The sequence below is a fragment of the Haliotis cracherodii genome, unplaced genomic scaffold (genome assembly GCF_022045235.1).
Source record: "Haliotis cracherodii isolate W230 unplaced genomic scaffold, xgHalCrac1.p SCAF_7, whole genome shotgun sequence".
In the NCBI taxonomy this organism is placed as follows: domain Eukaryota; kingdom Metazoa; phylum Mollusca; class Gastropoda; order Lepetellida; family Haliotidae; genus Haliotis; species Haliotis cracherodii.
In genome coordinates this window covers 36,406,545-36,429,201 of record NW_027266330.1, presented here as the reverse complement: position 1 = coordinate 36,429,201, position 22,657 = coordinate 36,406,545, and the positions used below count along the sequence as shown (strand labels likewise).

General features: G+C 39.9%; 1 protein-coding gene across 1 annotated transcript in view; it reads left to right on the top strand.

Annotated features, from left to right (window-relative positions):
• Positions 1–5,511: 5,511 nt before the first annotated feature.
• The window catches only part of LOC139447522 (uncharacterized), a 50,593-nt gene continuing 33,447 nt past the window's right edge, over positions 5,512–22,657 (top strand). Inside the window, exons 1-5 of the mRNA XM_071228929.1 lie at positions 5,512–5,569; positions 8,679–8,746; positions 9,094–9,174; positions 9,894–9,967; positions 10,662–10,799. Of these exons, the coding sequence (XP_071085030.1) occupies positions 5,512–5,569; positions 8,679–8,746; positions 9,094–9,174; positions 9,894–9,967; positions 10,662–10,799 (419 nt within the window). The remainder of the gene's footprint in view (positions 5,570–8,678; positions 8,747–9,093; positions 9,175–9,893; positions 9,968–10,661; positions 10,800–22,657) is intronic.

Below are 22,657 nucleotides of genomic sequence, written 5' to 3'. Positions count from 1 at the left end.
GAGCATTGATCCAAGCAATTGGGATACGAAGACGTGCATCAACCAAGTCAACGAACCTGACCACTCGATCCCTTTCGTCGCCTCTTACGACAAGCATAGTGGCCTTTTACGGCAAGTATGGGTTGCTGAAGACCTAATTCTTTTTACTGAAATATATCAGATTCAACATTTTGGCTGTAGCTACCTTTGCATGTGTTTGTGACGGATGCCAACGGAGCGTGATACGCTCATCATTTCGCGAGCACCTGGTATTATAACAGTTTGATAGTGATTAATACATATGTACTAATCAATTATTCGGAATCGAACAACGGAATCTCCGTTAACAGATGTTTCTCTGATCATGAGAAGGGTTTTCTGGCTTTTCTTCAAACGTATTGTGACCAAGAAAATTGGGCAAAATGTTATAATGAGATATGATAGAAATTGGGTGTCTTCAGAAATTATATAAACTCTAAAATATAACAAACCAATGGAAAACGCTCCAATACCTTACAAATGCTGGGGGTCAAACTGATAACGCGATTTGGACATAGTTCACGGCCAGTGTGGCTTGTAATACTGGTCATGGTTATGCAAACAAATTTAAGACTTAACCCCTTATCAGTCTAAACTAATAATCCCATGTACCACGCCTACACGCGTATACTGGTCAGCATTCCTTCTTCAACCTGAACCGAACCCGTAAACACCTTTATCAAGAGTGACTCGGTCAAGTTCAGTTATGCAAGTGTAACCAAAGTTATAACAACATCATTGACAATATAATCAGAAAATTAGACCATCCGCGATAGCTCAGTCACACATAACTCTGTGGCTGACAAATCAACTATTATTCACACAAGTAAGCAGCGTACACTATCTTTATGTAGAAAGTCCTGAAGGTACACAGACCATTTTGGCAATGTGGCTACAACCAGATACTATACGGTAAGATCTTGATGCATTTTTTACTTTTTAAATTTCATGCTTCACATATACTACACTTGTGTGAATGTCTACCTTGTGAATGTGCCGCATTCAGATAGAGACTGTAGGATGAATTGTATGAGTGAGTGAGTGAGTTTAGATTTATGCCGCTTTTAGAAATATTCCAGCAATATCACCAGAAATGGGTTTCACACATTGTATTTCATGTCGGGAATCGAACCCAGGTCTTCGGCGTGACGAGCGAACGCTTTAACAACTAGGCTACCCGACCGCCCCAGAATTTTATGAGTACTATTAAATCCTTCGTAAGCTGCATGCGCATTGTGATTCTGCTGTGTACAAATCAATCTGCATCAGTCATTTTGAATCCTTTTATATTTGTTAATTCTTCGTACATCTGTTTATATATAATTGATTGTAATCATTCTCAATCTCATTAACATCAGATTTTAGTTTTCGCTACCGCTAAGCAATCATTTAAAAACATCCGAATTACGTCAGAACGACCTTTCATCCGACCAATCAGAGAGTCACTTACCAGATCAGGAACCCCGAAAAGTTTAACACGGGGTATTCCGCACGACAGTTTCGTGCTGTACGACTGATTCAATCAAACTCATCGTCTAGCTCTCGCTACAATGGGATAAACATTTGAACGGAAGAGACTTTGCACAGCCATTGGGAAGTACAGCCATACAATTCCGCTATCTGTTATACATTCCAGAACGTCCTTTAGATCTGTTTTAAGATATTGAACGTTCCAGAACGTTCTTTAGATCTGTTTTAAAATCTTGAACGTTCCAGAACATTCTGTAGATCTGCTTTAAAATATTGAACGTTTCAGAATGTTCTTTAGATCTGTTTTAAAATATTAAACGTTTCAGAACGTTCTTTAGATCTGTTTTAAAATATTGAACGTTCCAGAACGTTCTTTAGATCTGTTTTAAAATATTTAACGTTTCAGAACGTTCTTTATATCTGTTTTAAAATATTTAACGTTTCAGAACGTTCTTTAGATCTGTTTTAAAATATTGAACGTTCCAGAACGTTCTGTAGATCTGTTTTAAAATCTTGAACGTTCCAGAACCTTCTGTAGATCTGTTTTAAAATCTTGAACGTTCCAGAACGTTATTTAAATCTGTTTTCAAATCTTGAACGTTCCAGAACGTTCTTAAGATCTGTTTTCAAATCTTGAATCGAGAACTTTGTCAAAACTCTTTTTTCAAAGCGTAGTCTTGAATGGAAGTGGCCAGTTCGAATCAAGAGCCTTTATAACAACAGAAAATTGGTTTCTGATTGGCTAATGTTGACTTCTTGTCATTCATTGGTCGGTCATAGTTCGCAAAAAGTCGTTCTGATGAGACCTGCATCGGAATGTCCTTACACTTTTGTTTAGCGGCAGCGAGAGCTAAGATCTTATTCTAAAGAGATTGTAATTATTATGTAATCGACTATAAATTGTAGTTGATTCTGTGCCTGACTAATACACTCCAGTATATTAACCCAGGGCTTGTGCAAGTGTGCTGGTTGGTCGTGCACAGTGGCACTTCTGATATTGCTAGTGGCTAATATCATCATCCAACAATGAACCACTTGTTAACTGCATTGTCATCAACGTTCAATTCAATTCTTTTCAGTGTTGTATTAAAGGCCACAGGCTCATATACAACGGAGTTAAATGATACATTTTATACATATCACACCCAGAACGACTATGTACATTCCAGGAAGTAGTGTTTCATTCAGTACAAACTTGCATTAATACTAATCTGTATTTGTCCAGTCCTTGTTTTAACATGATTACCCTCTGTGTGAAAATAACTTTTTTGTCTACCATATGATTGCACTGTTAAACAAATAGACATGTAGACAACTCGGGCCACAACTATATATATTGGGATGTTCACCTCAAATAAGACAACATACACAATGAAAATATTCAAAATTATTATAATTGTTAACATATTCAACTGCAAATTATCGATAATAATAACGGTTATCTCAATATCATAATCATGACGTACATATGTACAATTATAGAAATTAAAATGCTTTAGTGAGTGAGTATGGTTTTACGCCACTTTTATCAATATCACGGCGGGGGGCACCAGAAATGGGCTTCACACATTGTACCCATGTCGGGAATTAAAATGCTTTAGAAAGTTCGGGTGATATATTCAGTCACGAGTATCAGGTAATTCATGAGCATGGAATCAGCGAGTGTGATTTAACATGCAATAATGGCGGGTGTTGAGATGTAAAACAACAGAATATTACTAGTTGAGTATGAACTGTGTTATGCTGTTTTTAGATGTATATAATATCGGTAATTCCTCGTTAGTGATTCTTTGCAATTCCCACAACAATATCCTATGTCATCTGATCGGCACGTTAGCGACCACTATAGCAGGTTAATGCATTCAAATATGCAAATATTTCATTCAAGTCACTATGACGAGACAGGAGCGTTAATTCCCGAGGAGAGATGTGTGGCACCGGTCATAAGAAACACTCATTTGGACAGAGGTAGTATGCGTCTGTTTCTGTTGTATGATTCAACTAAATCTTTACCGTTGTGATTTCTTATAATTTACATATTGTAAATGTTTCTTCTGATATTGAAAGATGTTCACGCTCATTAAGCTACACATTTCATTTAAATTTCATTTAAATATTCCAAGAGTGGGTTTTTTTTGGTAATTCCAAAATATGCATTTTTCCTTCGGACACATCCGATGGCTATTTCAAAATATGCATTTGTCCCTTCTGTCCAAAGGGGTTTAATATTTCTTTGGTTCTATAATGCATACTTTTTATGTGTTTTTATATCTAGTTTGTGTCTTGCATAACATAATCAGATAATGATTTGTATTTTCAACTTTTAAGACCGTGATTTTGGGGTTATTCCTGAATATACATTTCTACTTCTGTCAGGAGGGATATGATATTTTGGGGTTCAATAACTTAAAATATTAAATGGATTTCTTTTTTTTACTTTGACATTGAAAACTATTTTATATAAATCAACTAGATCGCATTTGAAGCTATTTTATTATTTTCATTGAAGACAACATTATTATTTCTTTAGGAAATGCATGTTTTAAATGATTTATTTGATACATATTCACGGGTACATCAGACAATAATCCTTTTAGCTTCTGTTGCAGCATATGTTGATAAATAATTCAGCCCCGCCTTTTACGGCAAGCTAAGGTTGCTGAAGAACTTTTCTACACCGGGCCGTTACGGGTTGACGAATGTGTAACGGATACTCATTTTTCTGTTACAATCTATAACATTTAGTTTGATATTTGTACGACGTACTGCTTTACTCCAAAGTGTGACAAAGTTGCGATTACACGCCGGATGATAAGGCCGACAACCGTGCTTCTACATGGTCCATTACAATTAGTTGTGACGGCAACTGCTTTAAACATGGAGCGTGCAGTGCAGACATTGCCGCCATGATTTGATAATACTGTGTGAGACTTTGATGGATTGTTTTAGAATCGACATCCACCCAATAATTAAAACTGACCATATTTTTGGAAATATTAATCTTGTTTATTTAGCACCATTACTAATCCTGAACGTTACCATAAATATTTTCAATTGCCATTTGGTGCAGAACTGAGGTTGGCGTGTTTAGCTTCCTGTACTCCGCTTTAAGGCCCGATAATGCATGTCTAATTATTTAAAAGACGAATATACTGTTACTTTGGATGTCATCTAATTTGCGAATACTTATTCATACTCAACCATACTCACCTAAATTCTCCATAGTTTATAGAAAACGATGTATGATGTAGGTAAAGGTACATTGTGTACACGTATGCTTATATATTTGTGTTTTAATCCCAACAGAATGTTTCCCAATGCCCAGTCTATCTTGAGAGTGACAAGGACATCTTATGCAACGTAGCACAGAGGAACGACATCGTCCAGAGATGGCAAGAGTGTTCTCAACACATTGAAGTCCACACCGATGGTATCAAATCTTCAGATTGCCTTCTTACCTTAGCATCCAAAGACCTTTCCATATACTTCAAGAATTTTCGAAAACCCCAAGACATTCCTAGACACCGCAAGACCTTGTTTTCTCAAGGCCTTTAAGCGCATCCCAATACATCCCAACGCATTCCAAGACAGGCATACCCGTCCCAAGAGATTGTCAGGCATCCCCAGATTTCTCTGAGCATCACAAAAGTTTCCAACGCATCATAAACGCATCCAAGCATCACAAGACTCATCCCTTGCAAAGACTCACTTGGATCGATAGGAAGAGAAACGAATTAAAATGGCCAGCAGACTCAGCTTCCACATCGTTGACTACGTGGTGTTCGGCGCCACCATCCTCATCTCGCTCGGCATAGGACTTTACTTTGCCATGTCTGGCGGACGTCAGCGAACAACATCCGAGTTTCTGGTCGGAGGACGTGCCATGAAGTTTCTCCCCGTCGCTGTGTCGCTCATGGTGTCGTTTGAGTCGTCGATCATGATGCTGGGCTATCCGGCAGAAGTATACGTATATGGAGCTCAGCTTTTTATAGCTCTTTTTGGTTTCATGGCGGCATTTCTGATATGCAGGGTGTTGATGATACCACTGATTCATCCCCTGAGACTTACAAGCGCTTACGAGGTAAGTTCAGATTAATACAGCGGAACTAGTTTAGACGCGTCAGGAATTCTTTCCAATCAGCCAATCAGCATCGAATCTCGGTATGAGACCTGCATTGTGTATCTCGCAAAGAAAGTAAAACCATCAGTTCCGAATGTAAATAATAACAGCCGCACCATTACATTGTTGCTCAAGAACCCATGTATCATTTATTTAGACTGGGCGATCACATTATGGCTTCCGTCCTTGGAGGGGTTGTCAGATCATCACGTAATTAGTTATCGTACTGGAATCAAACATGTGAGTTGAGGTGAAATGGGGTTAACGTCGCGTCCAAGATTATTGCACTTATATAGCGACGTGCATACACGTGTGTGTGTGTGGCTGCTTGTACTAGTCCGGACTGATGCCGATTTATAGTGCTAGTTCACTGAGATACCATGCCACAGTTTAACATGAATACCGAACTCAGACACAGTACACTGATTCCGAGCCGACCAGTTCTTATTTAGCCACTGAATGCCGAGCGCCAGACAGGGTAACAACAAGTACCATCTTTTAACGTCTTTTGGGATTGAACCCCGGATCTTCCGCTCTCCAGGCGGACGCTCTACCACTACACTAAGGAGGCGGTCTGTAAAACTTGTGATGTTTAATCAGATTTGACAGTGCAGTAATCACTCAATCACTCATCTCCATTACGTACGTAAAGAGTGAAAAGCAATATGAATATAAGAGTATTTAATGAGTACTTAAAATTGTATTAAGGTTTACTTCACCTGAATCACTTATATATTTATTTTATGTTTTCAGTATTTGGATGGGCGGTTTAAATCACGTACGATCCGTCAACTGGGAACTACCCTTGGCGTTCTATCATACGTAAGTACGGACAGATACGTATAGGAACGATCCATACGCTAATTTCTGGGTTATAGTAGCAGCTTATCAACATATACAAACTACAATAATGCAATTTCAAAATTAAATCTCATAATAATTATGTTTATATTTTGTCATTCGGGGGGGGGGGGGGGGGGGGCGGTGCCGTTACTAGACTGTTACTAGAGGGGAGCGGTTCAGTCACTAGACTGTGACTAGAGTGAAGCGGTGCAGTCACTAGATTGTGACTAGAGGGGAGTGGTGCCGTCACTAGACTGTGACTAGAGTGGAACGGTGCCGTCACTAGACTGTGACTAGAGGGGAGCGGTGCAGTCACTAGACTGTGACTAGAGGGGAGCGGTGCCGTCACTAGACTGTGACTAGAGGGGAGCGGTGCCGTCACTAGACTGTGACTAGAGTGGAATGGTGCCGTCACTAGACTGTGACTAGAGGGGAGCGGTCCAGTCACTAGACTGTGACTAGAGGGGAGCGGTGCAGTCACTAGACTGTGACTAGAGTGGAGCGGTGCAGTCAATAGACTGTGACTAGGCAGATTTTTTGTGAAACTGCGCCATCGTATCTCAGCGGGCTAGCACTATCAAATATGCATTGATCCGGACTAGTGCACGCAGCCACACACGCACGTGCATGCACGTCGCAAAATAAGTGCAATCACCAGCAGCCCATGCTTGCCGTAAGAGGTAACTTTACCTATTGTAAGAGGGGACTAACAGGATCGGGTGGTCAAGCTCGGTGACTTTGTTGATGCTTGTCGTCGCTTATGTTATCAATTACTGGCTTGTCAGGTCCAGACTCAATTGTTCTCACCCCGCCGTTATATAGATCGAATATTTCTGAATCCGTCCTTAAACAAGAAACATCAAATCAAACATCTCACCCAAGTTCAAACTATTATGCCATTCCAGGTTTTCTACATGGGCGTGGTGATGTTTGGCCCAGCTATAGCACTGGAGGCAGGTACGTGTATGTTTGAAAACATTAAATTATCTGAACAAAAGTGCTATGGTTATAATGTTGTTTATTAATTAATCTATGACAGGGAAGAAACGAATTGTCCAGCCATCATTCTCGCCCTGCTAGCGACGAATAAAGATGAGTGTGTGTGTGAGAGAGAGGGGTTTAACGCCGCTTGTAACAGTATTCCAGTCATATCACGGCGTGTCAACTTCATGTGGGAGGAAAGCCCGAAGTGAGTCAGGTCTAAGACGTTTACCACTTCGGTGAAACCCACGAGCGCGGATATGGTGCTGATCACAAACCTAGAAACATAATCGGGGCGAACCTGGATTCGAACCCACAATCATAGGTTTCTGGCGTGCCTAAGTGACGTAACTCTGCAGAGCGAATCGCGGCCCCGAATATAGATTCGTCCTGATTATATTGTGCTCGCCACACCATACCCGTGTTCATGGGTTCCAGCAAAGTTGTAAACTTCTCAAACCTGCATTCAGACAGTTCAGACTTTCCTCCAACATTGCGCCGACATGACGTCATGTTGCTGAAATATAACGCACTCATTGCACCCAAATATATCAGTGACCTCATACAAGAACACATTCCATCCAAGGGCGCAACAAGGGCAGTTTTAAGTGAAAGCAAAACCAATGTTACGAAGACGCAAAACGGCCGGGTCTGGGGGCATGCCACCCGGAATTTAAAAAAAAATATATTAAGGCTATTTCCTGCACTTTGGGACCGTTTATGTGAGATTTTATCTGTAACAAATATTAGTTATTTATGTGTTAAAAAAAATTATGAGTAATATACATATACATATATCGATAATATTACTTATGTGTGTTATTACAGTATGTGATGGTCATGTATATTTTAATATTTTAACGCGAGCCGACCTATCGTTATAATTAGAATAATTTTGAGAGCAGGGTTTGCTTACGTCACAAAACATCTACCACTAAAATCCGAAAGTGCGTAAAGATTCCGATTTTCATGTTAGACAATAAATATCATGAATGAATAATTCACTGCGAAGATAGAAAATATGAGGTTTACTAGTACTTATAAACAAATTGTGCTTTTTTATGTGTAAAAGAATTTGCTTTTTCAAAGGTGTAAACAATTTCTTTTCTGCTACAATGCATATTTCGCCCCTGTCATCTCTAAGATAAGGTAGCAAGCATACGTTTTCCGCGCCAAAATAACGTGCCGGCACCTTGACCGGACAGTTGTAAAATCTTGAAGGAATAAAATCTTGTTCTATTTATAGTGACGGGATTTCCCCAAACAGGGTCCATCTTCCTGGTTGCAGCTGCCGCTATTGTATACACAGCCATGGTGAGAAATGACCACTAATTCTCAAAAATAATTATCAATACGTCAATCCTATTTTATTCATACATGTTATATTTTGTGGGTAAAATTTTCAACCCAACCGGTTTATTTTGACGAACCAAGAGCAATACTTTGCAAATCAAGGTTTACCTGTCCATTAAAGTATTTTATCCAAAAAAGGGTCAAATTGAAATGTTATAAACGCCAGAACATGGAACAACCTTTAGAAATAATTGTTATTTGACAATAGTTGAATATATCTGAGAAGTAGCATTAATCTTAAATTGTATGAACCAGGATCGACCCAAACCTTATGAGTAATGTTACTGGAACGGGTGTATGGTTTGCAGGGCGGACTGAAAGCGGTCATCTGGACTGATGTCTTTCAGGCTGTCGTGATGTTTGCGGGCATGCTCTCCGTCATCATCAAGGTAGGCCTCCTGGGAATGTCATGAAACTGCGTTGTAAGTACAGGATAAAACACGCCTCCTCGATTTGGGTTGAAAGGTAAAACCGCGAGCGAGGGAAAAGCCCGAGCTAAATGTTTGACATTTTCATCCAAAGCCGAGGAGGCGTGATTTATCAAAATTCGGCTTAAGGTCGGAGATCGGAGGTCGGAGGTCGGAGGTCGGTTGTATCAGCAAATACATGTTTGCCTAATAATGTGTGCATGTTCTGCATGGGGGGGGGGGGGGGGAGGGGGGGGGGGAGGGGGGGGGGGGGGAGGGGGGGGCACACGTACCTCGTATTTCTCACAGAACACAAGGCTTCATGTGAAAAAAAGACCTGCGATGGACATTAGTGAGTGATTGAGTGAGTGAGTATGGTTTTACGCCGCTTTTAGCAATATTCTTGCAATATCAAGGCGGGGACACCAGAAATGGGCTTCACCCATTGTACCAATGTCGGGAATCGAACCCGGGTCTTCGGTGTGACGAGAGAACGCTTTAACCACTAGGCTACCCGACCGCCTCAAATAGGGATACGAAAGGTAGTCACGAGATATATGTTATTTCCTGTATTCCTGTAATATAATATGTCACTTACATTATCATCGAAGAAGCCGATTTCGACCAATCAGCATGAAAATGTTCCCTGTGGGGATAAAAATATTGGCCTTTTTTAAAAGAATCTGTGTATCGTATTTCAGGGCACAATTGACGCAGGTGGAATCAAGGCTGTGTGGACCACTGCGGCTAAGAGAGGACGCCTGAATTTCTTTAAGTAAGATTTGACAGTTTCTTCAAATGATATTTATTCATTTAATAAATTTTCAACATATTCAGATATGATACATGCACAATTTGTGATTGAACTGTTTTGTTTGTGTTTAACGCCGCACTCATCAATATTCCACCTATATAGCGGCGGTATGTAATAACCAGATAATCCAGTGACCGATATTATGAGCATCTATGCACGCAAATGGGATATGATGACATGCACCAACCAAATGAGCGAGCTTGACCACCCGATCCCGTTAGTCGTCTCTTTCGACAAACATAACCGCCTCTTTTGAGGGTGATATGCACAATTACGTAGACCTATGAAATAAAACCTTGCGAAAATATTAAACATATTGTCATTGTGATCATATGTTGAGTAAGTGATATATTCCCGCAATATCACGGCGGGGGACACAAGAAATGGGACTCACACTGCTGTGTACAGAACCTGAGCTGGCGTGATGTGCGAATACTTTACCACGAGGCAACAGTGCTGCTCCTTGTCTCAATGAAATTGCTGCAACTCAGTTGCAAGTCAAATTCAAGACCCTACTTCTGTTAAAATGTACATGTCCGTTTGTTAGCATTAAATGTAGAAGGAGAAATAATCACTCAGCCTAAACTTACTGATCAACAACACACTACTGTTTTCCACGGGACGTTGTCTAACAATCCATGATGTTGTCACCTAGTTTTGACATGGACCCGAGTGTCCGTCACACGTTCTGGGGACTGTTTCTGGGGACATTCTCTCGGTCGTCCGGCCTGATCTTCAACCAGTCCACTATACAGAGGGTCTGTTCCACGCCAACGCTCGCAGGAGCCTTGAAGCCTCTCAGCAGTAACTGTAAACTACGTTTATAACGAACACGCTACTAACCAACTGACGGATAAAACGAACTGTTTTTTGGGTACCGGGTATTTGCTGTATATATGCTTATAACGAAGTTCGGAACTAAAATTAGTGGTCCCGTTGAATTCTATATAAACGTAGTTTACTGTATTTTACTCGCACTTCCTGTAATTATCTTACAAAGACGTCAATATTAATAGATATCATTTTGGTAATGTTACATAAATACTATCACATGTGTTTATAGCGACAATCTTTGTGTAAGTTAGTCAGCTCACCATCGGCCAAAACCAATTAGTTCATAAAAGCCTTAATATTCTGCCAAAACAGACTCCACTTGGCGTAAAGAACAAATAGCTGTGGAAATTATGTGAATGGACAAGAAAAACTCAGTGATGACACCAGCATAGTCGATTGAACGATTTCGACTGTATATCATAAACATTTAAGAATTGACCTTTACTTTGCGTGACTCCATTGGAGTATGAACCTTCATGTGAGTGAGTGCCAAAATGCAAGCTCCAAACTGCAAGCAAGCTTAAGGTTCATACTTAAATGAACTCACACAAAGTGAGGGTCAATTCTTATATAAGTGTTACGGTACACATACCTCTTATTGCATCAATCTATCAACATTGTGTCATGTTCATACGAGTACAGAGCCGACCTCTAGCGACTTCCTGTTTACACATCCACTCACCTTACATAAGTAGATCCATTTAAATAGATTCATTAAATAAACAGAACACTATTTTTGCCTTCAATAAAATTTAATACTCAGAAACATATCATAACCTGTCGTTCACAAATATTATTTAACAAACATTTGAGAAAACGCGCACTTATACATTGTATCAAGTACTTTGCAACTCCGGAGAGCGGTCGAGACGGAATTTGTGTCCCCAGTTTATTTTTTAACAGCGAAGTTAAAGTGGAATTGGCAGTTGTGAAAACTACTTCTGGACATGAAGTTGCCGGATGAATAGGTCACCCGTGACAGGTTTTGAAACATTGGCAAATGCGGGGTTGAATGCTGTGCATCATCGCCTTCTGACTGCGGACTTGAAACCGTCGCAGATAGCTGCCGACTTGCGGTTTCCTCAAATCCAATGATCCGAAGTACAGAACTAACCTTGTACTGTTAGTCAGAAGTACAATTTCTGTTATAGCTTCTGACACTTGCCTCGTTCCTGTGCCCTGACATAAACATGGTGTGGCGTAATTCAACGGAGGCGTCACTCAGCGCTTGAATAGCAGTAGCCCTGACACTGTGAGTGAGTTAAAGTTTAACGTCACATCGGCAATATTTCAGCCATATCGTGACCCCTGACACTGTGGGGGGTGTATAGATGCGAATCAAGCCAGCTTCTTTGGTAATTGTAAGGATTATGTTCCCGTATTGGCGCTGGGAGAGGGATTTAGGAGAGAACCACACATTATCACCAATAATTGCATTTGATTCTCGAATACAGAACAGACTGACTGCATCACAATTATGTGTGGCTGTCCCGTACATGCGTATGTCGGTCGCATGGCTTTCACAATCATCAATACCACCCTGGTTAGTTTTTCCTGCTGTGTCATGGGTAAGAGTTGGAGATTCTCTGCCTTCATCGTCAATTTTAACGTGAACAAACTTTTGGACAACTGAGAGTGAGACTCAAGGCTTCTTGCGGCTAAGTGAAACCAAACTTTCTGCAAAACACATGTTGGGGTATCGTGATAAAGATATTCTCTGATTTTAACGATATCTCTCTTGTCAATGACCGGCTTATGCTTCGTTGGTTTGGACAGGCCAGCTCTGACATTTTGTTGTAGTTGACCATGTTACAAATCATTAGCTTTGTGGAATGCATTATCTTTCACAATGTCAATATCTTTACTGATAACCCTCAGATGCCTATTGAGTGTAGACCGAATGTTCCGCATTGTTTTTTTGTTATAAACGTAATCAGACTGAGACTTTTTTCTTGGTCTAGTCAGTGAAGGATCGCAGACGTGTGACAAACTCTTCTGAAGATATGTTAACCGAATTTTACGTGTTTGGAAGGACCAATCTGAATGAACGGTAAAAATATTTGGTTGATGGAGGTATGTGGCCATTACATCTTTTTAATCTGCTGTTTTCATCTATATAATTATAATGTTATAGAATTGTACTTTTGTAGGTTCGATCTCTATCACTGTATATCGGGTGTACTAACATGGAGTAGAAGGTTTTATTGACGATTATAATGGCATTTTGAGCGAATCCATAACAATATTTACAGCACTGGGAATAATTTAAGTGCCATAAAAGATGCTCACCACTGAACCCCTTCAGAGCCCATTTCGTGTTTTTCATTGTTGATGCTGAATGCATTTGTGCCTCAATATCATCCAGTGTTTCTTCACTAAGTTTGGGGAATCTCCCATCACTCTCAGTGGGCGTGTCATCCACGGGTTATTCTTTAACTTAAAGGGAACTGCAGATGTTGTTGTCTCATTTGCTTGACCCAGTGACAATAATATTGCATCAAGACCGTCACTATCGATCCAGTGCACATCTAATGAACCGTAATCAACCTCTGATCGCTGTTCATCGTCCATTTATTAGTGTTGACTGGAAGGTAGAAGGTAGAAGTCTCCCCTCTTGTCATAAACTCTTATGGGGAGATTTTTGTCATTCTGTATCACTTTAGGACCTGATTGGTCCACATCTCATTTGTCTAAACCTCATAAATTAGGGACCCGTTGTAAGAAAATCCAATCGATGCTCATGATGTCAGTCATTTTGGCTATCTGTTCAATGCTTTATTATTTACAGATCACAGTTATATACTGGGAATATTGTTAAATGCGGATGTACAACTGTGCAAACGAACAATCATTGTTACTCGAGAATTTATATTTGGACGCATTGAGAACTATTTGTGGGGCGGTTCGGGGTACCAGTCATGTTAAAATTTATAACGAAACAAACTTTCAGTCCTTAAAAGAACGACGACATCGCTTCAAATTGATTACATTTTACAAAATGAAAAACAGTACTTCACCTGTATATCTCAACGATCTCATTCCAAGTCCAGTCTCTGATAATAGCAATTATAACCTTAGAAATAGATCTAACATACAAACAATCAAATGTAGAACCCAGACCTATGCTAAATCATTTCTTCCGGATACGATTAGCCTGTGGAATGCTCTACCCAATGAAGTTACTAATTCTTGCTCATTAAAAGAATTCAAATCCTTAATTAATCGTTCTGATACAATTATTAATAATGTTGACCTAAAATACGGTCATAGATCATGCCAAATTGTCCACTGTCGCCTTCGGCTCGGCTGCAGTGACCTTAACGCTGATAAGTTTAGACGACATGTATCAGACATATCAGACTGCACTTGTGGGTATCACTTTGAATGACACAATTAACTTTTTCTATACCTGTCAAAAATACCATAATATCAGAAACACTATGTATTTCTACACACATGGGTATGACTTAAAAACGATATTACATGGCAGTAGTTCAGTTAGCAGTTCTACAAACATGACTATTCTTAAATGAGTTCACGATTTCATTTCAAAAGCAAAAGATTCGCGATAATTTTATGCATGTAGTAATGGAAAACTGCTATATCTTATTTCACAGACACCACTTGCTTCATTTGTGCATTTAGTATGTTTATGTTTAGCACTATCTTACATATAATCTGATATATAACCAGCTGTTGTAAAGTTATTACCTGGAGAGGTATTTACATAAGCAAGTTTTGCTTGTTTACCGATCTAGATTTCTTTTGAATTAAAAATATGTTTAAACCAAGTGCGGATGTGCACAACACGCTTCCACAATCGACGCCGTGAAGACACTATGACATGCAATCAGCCAGGTTACCCAACGTGACAACCCGATCCATTTGGCTACGACCCGTTAAGATCCGGGTTATAATATGTATTCAGCAACCCATGGCGTAAGAGGCGACTAACGGGATCGGGTGTTCAAACTCGCTGACTTGGTTGATGCATACCATCGTATCGCAATTGCGTGGATCGATGTTCATGATGTCAATCACTGGATTGTCTGGTCCACACTCGATTATTGACAGACCGCCGTCATATAGCTGGAATATTACTGAGTGCGGCGTTAAACAACAAACAAACAAATAAACAAACGTTTAGTCGCCCCTTTCGACTTTCTTGCTGGGAACCAACTGTAAGCCCAGAAGATTCAGTGGGCCTCTACGCCCTTGTCAAACAAATGGTTTTAGCTATTTCAGTTATTTTATGCCAGGGTTTGACATCAGATTGTTTTGTTCTTTGCAAGCAAAGGAGAATTGCATTCAGCAAATCAATTAATTTAATACATTTTCTCAGTCAATTTGCATAAAGGTTTTAAATGTAAAGGAAATTTGTAAAGGGACTCTTTGTCCATCAGAACTACAAAAGTCTACAATATCATTGATAAAAAAAAGAAAACAAAAAAGGTGACATTTGACATCCCTGCCCCAATCCATATTAACATATAAAAAAATATGTAAAGCCGGTATCCATTGAAATACAAGATTTAACGTGTTCGTACATATTACAGTATACCTTTATACAATAAACCATTTCTGCAGTCAAATGCAGCCTTTAAATCTATAAATGCACAATAGAAACGACCACGTTCCTGAGTTAAATACTTTTGGATTATAGTGTTCAAAATAAATATATTATCTGAGTTCTGAAATCCTTTCCGAAAACCCCCCTTTATTATTTTATCCTCAATATCAGCCCTTAATGTTAATCTAGAGCAGATAAGGTTTCTAATATTTTCCCTGCAACTTCCAGTAATGTGAGAGGTCTATAGTTTCCTGGATCATTGGAGCTTCCTTTCTTATAAATAGGCAAGATAGCACCATGTGTCCACTGGTCGGGATAAATTCCCGTCTGCAAGACAACATTATATAATTTCAATAACATTTCGATAGAGGGTTGGGGTATATATTTTTTTTAAATCCGATTGGCAAACCACAATATCTAGGTAATTTTCCAGATTTCATATCATGGATGGCTTCCAAGAGTTCAGATTCAGTTATATCAGAATCCATAAATGAATATTCATCAACCGAATTATTAATAAGTTCATCGGATAATGAATTTACAAAGTCGTTGATAGTTGTATAGGAATCCATATAGTCATCAATATCCCCCATGCCTCCAAATAGAGTCTCGAAGTGACATATCCAGTCCTTGGGTGTGTTTGAGTTTGTCTTATGGTCTGGTGTACACGAAAGCATGGACCAGAACTGTTTACTGTCGTGTTCACAGACACACATATTAAATGCATCATCTATTTTCTCCATGCACAAATCATTATAATATTTTCGAGCTGATATGTATTGCTGTCTGACAAATTTACTGTTACTGGAATGAAATGCACGAAGCCATCAGCGAGTGGTTGGACGTGCTTCCCGACCTTCCAGGTCATACCAGTTGCCTCCCCTTGATCTATTGTTGTTCGCACGAGTTTTGAGAATCCTGCCGCAGGTGCTTGCACAAGTTGTCATCATGTTTGTAAACATTGAAGCCACATTATAAATGTTTTGTTAAGTCAGCTGGAAATAGAAAAATCATGTTGAATTGAAGCAGTTACATTAGTCCATTTAGGAGTGTAATAATCTTTGAAGTTTTCTTTCCATGTGAATCGTTGTTTTAGTGACAAATGTTCATATGTATTAGTATATGTACCATTTCTTTGGAGACAGAAAGCAACTGGCGAATGTGACGATTCTACTTAATCACAGACTGTAAACGATGTAAAGCATGGAAAGGAACTCAAAGAACATCGGATCTCTGATAACAAACTCGACCAGAAATCCGCTATTTCCGAACACATCACGAAAAACGAAAACCATAACATTATGTGGCCATGGGAAGCCACCAAAGTCCTGTCTACCAACAACAACAGCTGGCGATAAGGGCAACTACAAGAAGCCATTGACATCAGGAGACACCAGCAAGCCATGAACCGTGACCAGGGAACCTATCCACCTTGTGCTTGGGACATTGCTTTGATCTTGTCGGGGCTAATTGCCTAGCTGGCTTCAATTTGCCCCTTGATATGTCCATTCTTACACCTATCAGTGCTTATTAACACACCCCTCCCCCCATTTGGCCAGTGTCCATTACAAATTACTTAGCTATGATAATGTAAGTGTTTGCTTCCATTGTCTATTGTCTATTGCTAAACACCTATCAGCGCCAAGAAAACCAAGAACCAAAATTCCATTACAATAAAGCTAACTGGGACCAATTCCAAGATATCTGCAACGAAGCTAACTTAAACGAAATAGAAAATAATGATCCAGGAACCTATTGTAAAAACCTAACAGACTATATAATAAACGCAGCCAAAACCTCCATCCCCTTCAAAACATCTAAGACAGGCAAACCGACGGTACCATGGTGGAATGAGGAAATAGAACAGACTAGACGAAAACGTAATTCAGCCTTCAATAAAGCAAAACGCGACTACAAATATTTAAACATAGCCCACGAACTAAACCACCAGGTTCAAAAACTAGTTCAAATAGCCAAAAGTAGAGACTGGAATTTTTTTTGCGAAGGTATAAATAACTGTACAGATGCCAGAACAGTCTGGCGCAAAATCCACGCCATTGGAGGCTTAAAATGACACAAAAAAAAAACCTAACATTAACAACTCAACCAACCCCGCCCAAAAAGCAAATAATCTCGCCAACCACTTTTCGGCCGTTAGCAGTAACAGCAACTTCAGCCAAAAATTCCAAGATAAACTTAAAACAGAAAACAAACCCACAAAAGAACCAAACAATAACAATCTAGAAATAAATCAACCCTACACAATGGAGGAGCTCCTCTACGTAATCCAAAACAGGAAAAAGGGCACAGCCCCAGGATTAGACCTAACCTCTTACCAAATAATTAAAAAACTCCCCCTAAAACTACTCCAGGCACTACTCAAACTATACAACCTCATCTACCTAAACGGACAGGTTCCTACTCCCTGGAAACAGGCCCTAGTCATACCAATCCCTAAACCTAATAAACCAGCTAATCAAGCTAACTCATATAAACCAATATCCCTAACTTCAAACTTATGTAAAGTAATGGATTCAATGGCTAAAAATAGATTACAACATTACTTAACCCAAAATAACGTCATAAACCCAGATCAAAGCGGTTTCACTCCTGGCCGCTCAACCCTAGAGCAAGATATTAAGACAGGACAACTAAATAAACAATATACCACAGGCATCTTTTTAGACTTCTCTAAAGCTTTCGACATGGTATGGCACGATGGGCTAATACAAAAACTTAAAAAAATAGGACTCAAAGGTCAGGTAATAAACTACATCCAGGACTTCCTAAACAATCGTAAAATAACCGTGGGTATAGACCAAACTCTATCGGACCAATGTCCCCTAGAAAATGGCACTCCACAGGGCAGTATCCTCAGCCCCATCCTCTTCAATATAATGATAAACGTTCTATTCGAGGGTCTATCCCCTAAAGTAAACACATCAAAATTCGCGGATGATGGAGCCATCTGGATCCGCACTTAAAGCATGAAATTGGCCAAAAATCTACTCCAAAAATCTCTTCATAAAATTAAAACATGAAACCCGCCTCCCAAATCCTCCAGCTAAACAATCAAACAATCAAATTTCAAAAACAAACCAAATTCTTAGGACTTATTTTCGATGAACATCCCACCTGGGATGCTCACATCCAAAACCTAACAACTAAATGCAGTAAAGACCTAAACACCCTAAGATGCCTAACTGGCTCTAACTGGGGAGCCTCCAAAGATACTCTCCTCTCTCTCTACATATCCCTAATTAGATCAAAACTAGACTACGACTGCACCATATACAACACCCTAAACAACTCCCTATCTAAAAAACTTGACTTAATACAATATCAGGCTCTCAAATTCATTACACGCACCCGACATGGCACCTCCTACACCTCACTTCAGGTCTTAACAGGAGAAATGCCACTAAGTCTACGCAGGGAACAGCTAAGCTTAACTTTCTGGGCCGCGTCCCAATCAAACCCTCTCATCCAAAACTTAATAAACCAAAACATCAGCCCTAAAAACCAAGCTCTAGCTCGTAAACACCCCTTACTTACCCCAATATCCCAAAGAATAACAAACTACCTAAATGAACACCAAATTATAAATCTTAAACAAAACTGCAAACAATCAAATATCTTCACCCCTAAACTTAAAATACCCAAAATAGACACAACACTAGCTAGCCAAATAAATAAACAAACCGACCCAAACATAGCTAAAACTACCACACTAGCATACATACACAAAAATTGCCCAAATTGGTGTCACATTTACACGGACGGATCCTCAGATCCGACCTCCAAACACACGGGTTTCGGAGTCCAAACCACACAACCAACTAAAACCACACAATCCTTCCGACTCCCAATTAACCAATCAATATTCACGGCAGAACTAATGGGCATGGCCTCAGCCCTCCACAATCAAGAATCCAAAAACCTCAAAAAAATCCTAATACTTACCGACTCCCTAAGTGGACTGCAAGCCCTCCAAAACAAAAATACCAAAAACCGACCTAAATTAATAAATCAAATACTTAAAAGCTCCAACAACCTAACTAAGGCAGGCAAACAAATAACCTTCTTGTGGATACCCGCCCACGTAGGGATATAAGGTAATGAAAACGCCGATAAAGCAGCTAAACTATCCCTCAAAATCCCAGAAATAAGCTTAAACTTACCCATCTCAAAATCAGAAATTAAAAGTGTAAACAAACAAAAAATCACAAAAAAATGGCATAACCTTTATCTAAACTCAAATAGCCAAATCAAAAGAGTGCTCAGCAAACCACTAACCAAACCAAAAATTCTCCATCCATCAAAAAAAATCGACAGAGTAATCACTAAACTCCAAACAGGACACATCAACCTAAATAACCACCTAAAAAAACACACTACAGGTAACTGCCCACATTGCAAACAACTAGAAACTCCAGAACACGCACTCATCCACTGCACACACTACCTCACACATCGAACCGCATTACAAACCACCCTCAATCTAAACAAGGCTCTCACTCTAGAAGCAATACTAAACCCACAAAATAAACTAGAACACTTCAAGGCCTTAGGCGTATTCTTAATCAAAACGGAACTAATAAAACGCATCTAAAACATAATAACCTACCAAATCAAAATCACATAAACAAACAAACATCCACCATACCCAGCTCCCTTAGTTCTCCTCCCCAACCCCATCGGCATCTATTCCAAATCTCAAAATTCCCAAATTATATATAAGCAACCCCTAAAGCCCCCTCTTGGGTTGCACAGACCACCTTCGCCCCTTTCGGAAACACATTAAATGGCCTGGCCGGGCCCGTGTGCGAAATACGCATCAGTCGGAAAGCGCACGTTAAATCTCCAAAGTAAGTAAGTAAGTAAGTTAGGCATTCATTCACCTGATGAAGTAGTAAGCATATACCCCGGAACGTTGTGTTCCTCATAATAAAGACCTAGACATCCATATATTCTCTTCCTTATGGAAAGGAATGTTCTGTAGCTATAACGTAGTCGACTACACTCTTACAGTCGTTAGCTATTCATGTTATCTTTCCACATCCTGCGTCTTCACCAAACCTACCATTGCAGATTCTCAAACCAGTTGTTTTGCACAAATCCAATAATCTAAGACCTTGATTTTTTACTGCGCAATCTTGTGAGACACTATGAATGAAATACAATCTTTGATATAGTGAATGTCATCATCTATAGGTAAATATGAAATGTCATCATTATCGATAAAATCATTGCAAGCACCATTCCTTGCGTCCAGATCTCCCACCACAATGATAAGACAACCAGGATCATCTGATTTGATTTGTGTGATGTCACTGTCCAACATGTTCAATACAGATTCTGCTGAATGTACACTTGAGTTGAGGTGTATAATATACTTGTGCCAAAAGCAAAGGGATGTCGTTTGTATCTGTTGTGCTACAGTTTGTATGTAGATCACAAGATGATGCAAGATTGTCTTTTATCAACAGCAAGAGTTCTCCAGAGTTTCTGAAATCACCAACGGGTTTTTGTCTGGTTTTGCTGTATTGTGCGTATCCAGGAAGACTAAATATATCATTCTGACCTGCCAAAGTCCTATGACATCATAACAGAAGACAAAGTCAATAAATGAGGGTATATCCAGTTTCTCCTTTAAACCTCCAATTTTCCACACTGTACAGTTAATAACAGTTGTGTCATTAGTATTGCTAGGGCGTTAACCAACTTGTTTTTTTTCACTGAGCTTCCATCCACTCTGGATTTACAGGTTTGAAAGTTCTCACACACGTAAGTTGGCAACGCCAGTCGGATCTACCTTGTATAGTTTATTGTCTATCTGTAGTTTGTAATGTTTCAAAATAGAAAACTTGCCTTCTTCCCTCACTTCCTCCAAGAAGGGCTTGAGGGTTTGTCGAGTACGTCGCACTGCATCTGTATAATCATGGGAGATCCTTATGTTATGACTTTTTCGTTTCTTTTCTTGGTTTATGATAGTGGCTTTCTATTTTGGAGTCCCGAACTTAGCTAGAATTGGCAATGGTTCACTTGATTTCATTAGTAGCCGACTCACTCTATCAAATATTATTTCTTCTTGTATTTCCATTTTTTCAACAATCACACTAAGCAGTTTATTTTCTGTCTCTTCTGTTAAATCTCTAAATGTCTCATCGGCGTTATAAACAATGACACTGTTTTATCTCTGTTTTATCACGAGTTAAGTCAGTAAGTTGGTCCCGTAAGTGAGTGAGTGAGTGAGTTGGGTTTAACGCCGCTTTTAACATTATTCCAGTTATATCACGGCGTTTCAGCTTAATGTGGGAGGAAAGCCCGAAGTTATGCAGGTCTCAGACGTTTACCACTTCAGTGAAACCCACGAGCACGGGTATGGTGCTGACACTAGAAACATAGTCGGGGCGAACCAGGATTCGAACCCACGATCATAGGTTTCTGGCGTGCCCAAGGGATGCAACTCTGTACAGCGAATTGCAGCGCCTTAGACGACTGGGCCACCCGTGCCCCCTGGTCCCGTAAGTCACTATTTTCATCGGTTAGACTCTTTCTCTACTTGAGTTATCTATAGTGCTCATTTTCTCGAAATTAGTTGACATGCCTCTCCTCATACCTTGTATTTCAGCCATTACTTCTTCAAGCTCGGTTCCAGTGGGCTGTCCAATGTAGCTTGTCTTGTAGTTTGCCCTGAACCGGGGCCTGGGTTGCTCTCAACATCATTGCCCAGTATGATATGCATAGAGACGCACACTAAGAGTCCTGTTCTCAGTGCCAGGCTTGAGCCTCACGGCATGTGCAACATTGTGACACGCATGGCTGACCGTCGTCTTGCTCTGTCAGGAAACATCCAACACGTCCTCTATAGGTCTCCAAATCGCAGCCCATTTTCTTCTTAATTACCACGGTGACTTACCAGGTTTTGTTGGTAGTTTTAACAGCTCAAATCAGTAAATTCGACGGAGCTCGTTCATGTACGTGTTGTCACCCTCTCACCAGGTGGCGCTCCCCCAATGTGGAAACACCATGAGACATACGGTCCAAGAACCAACAAGAAGCCTTGAAGGCTTCAACAGTCCTCTGAATGCCAGTCTGTCCTTTCAATACCCAAACATTTTCCGTCTTATCGAGATCATGAAGTGAATCGAAAAAGCAGACAAAAAGAAAAATGTTCAGTTTGACTGCTCCTCCACCTCGGAGATGAGTTTCCGCCTTGGTAGACCCAAAGACCAGTTGACTCA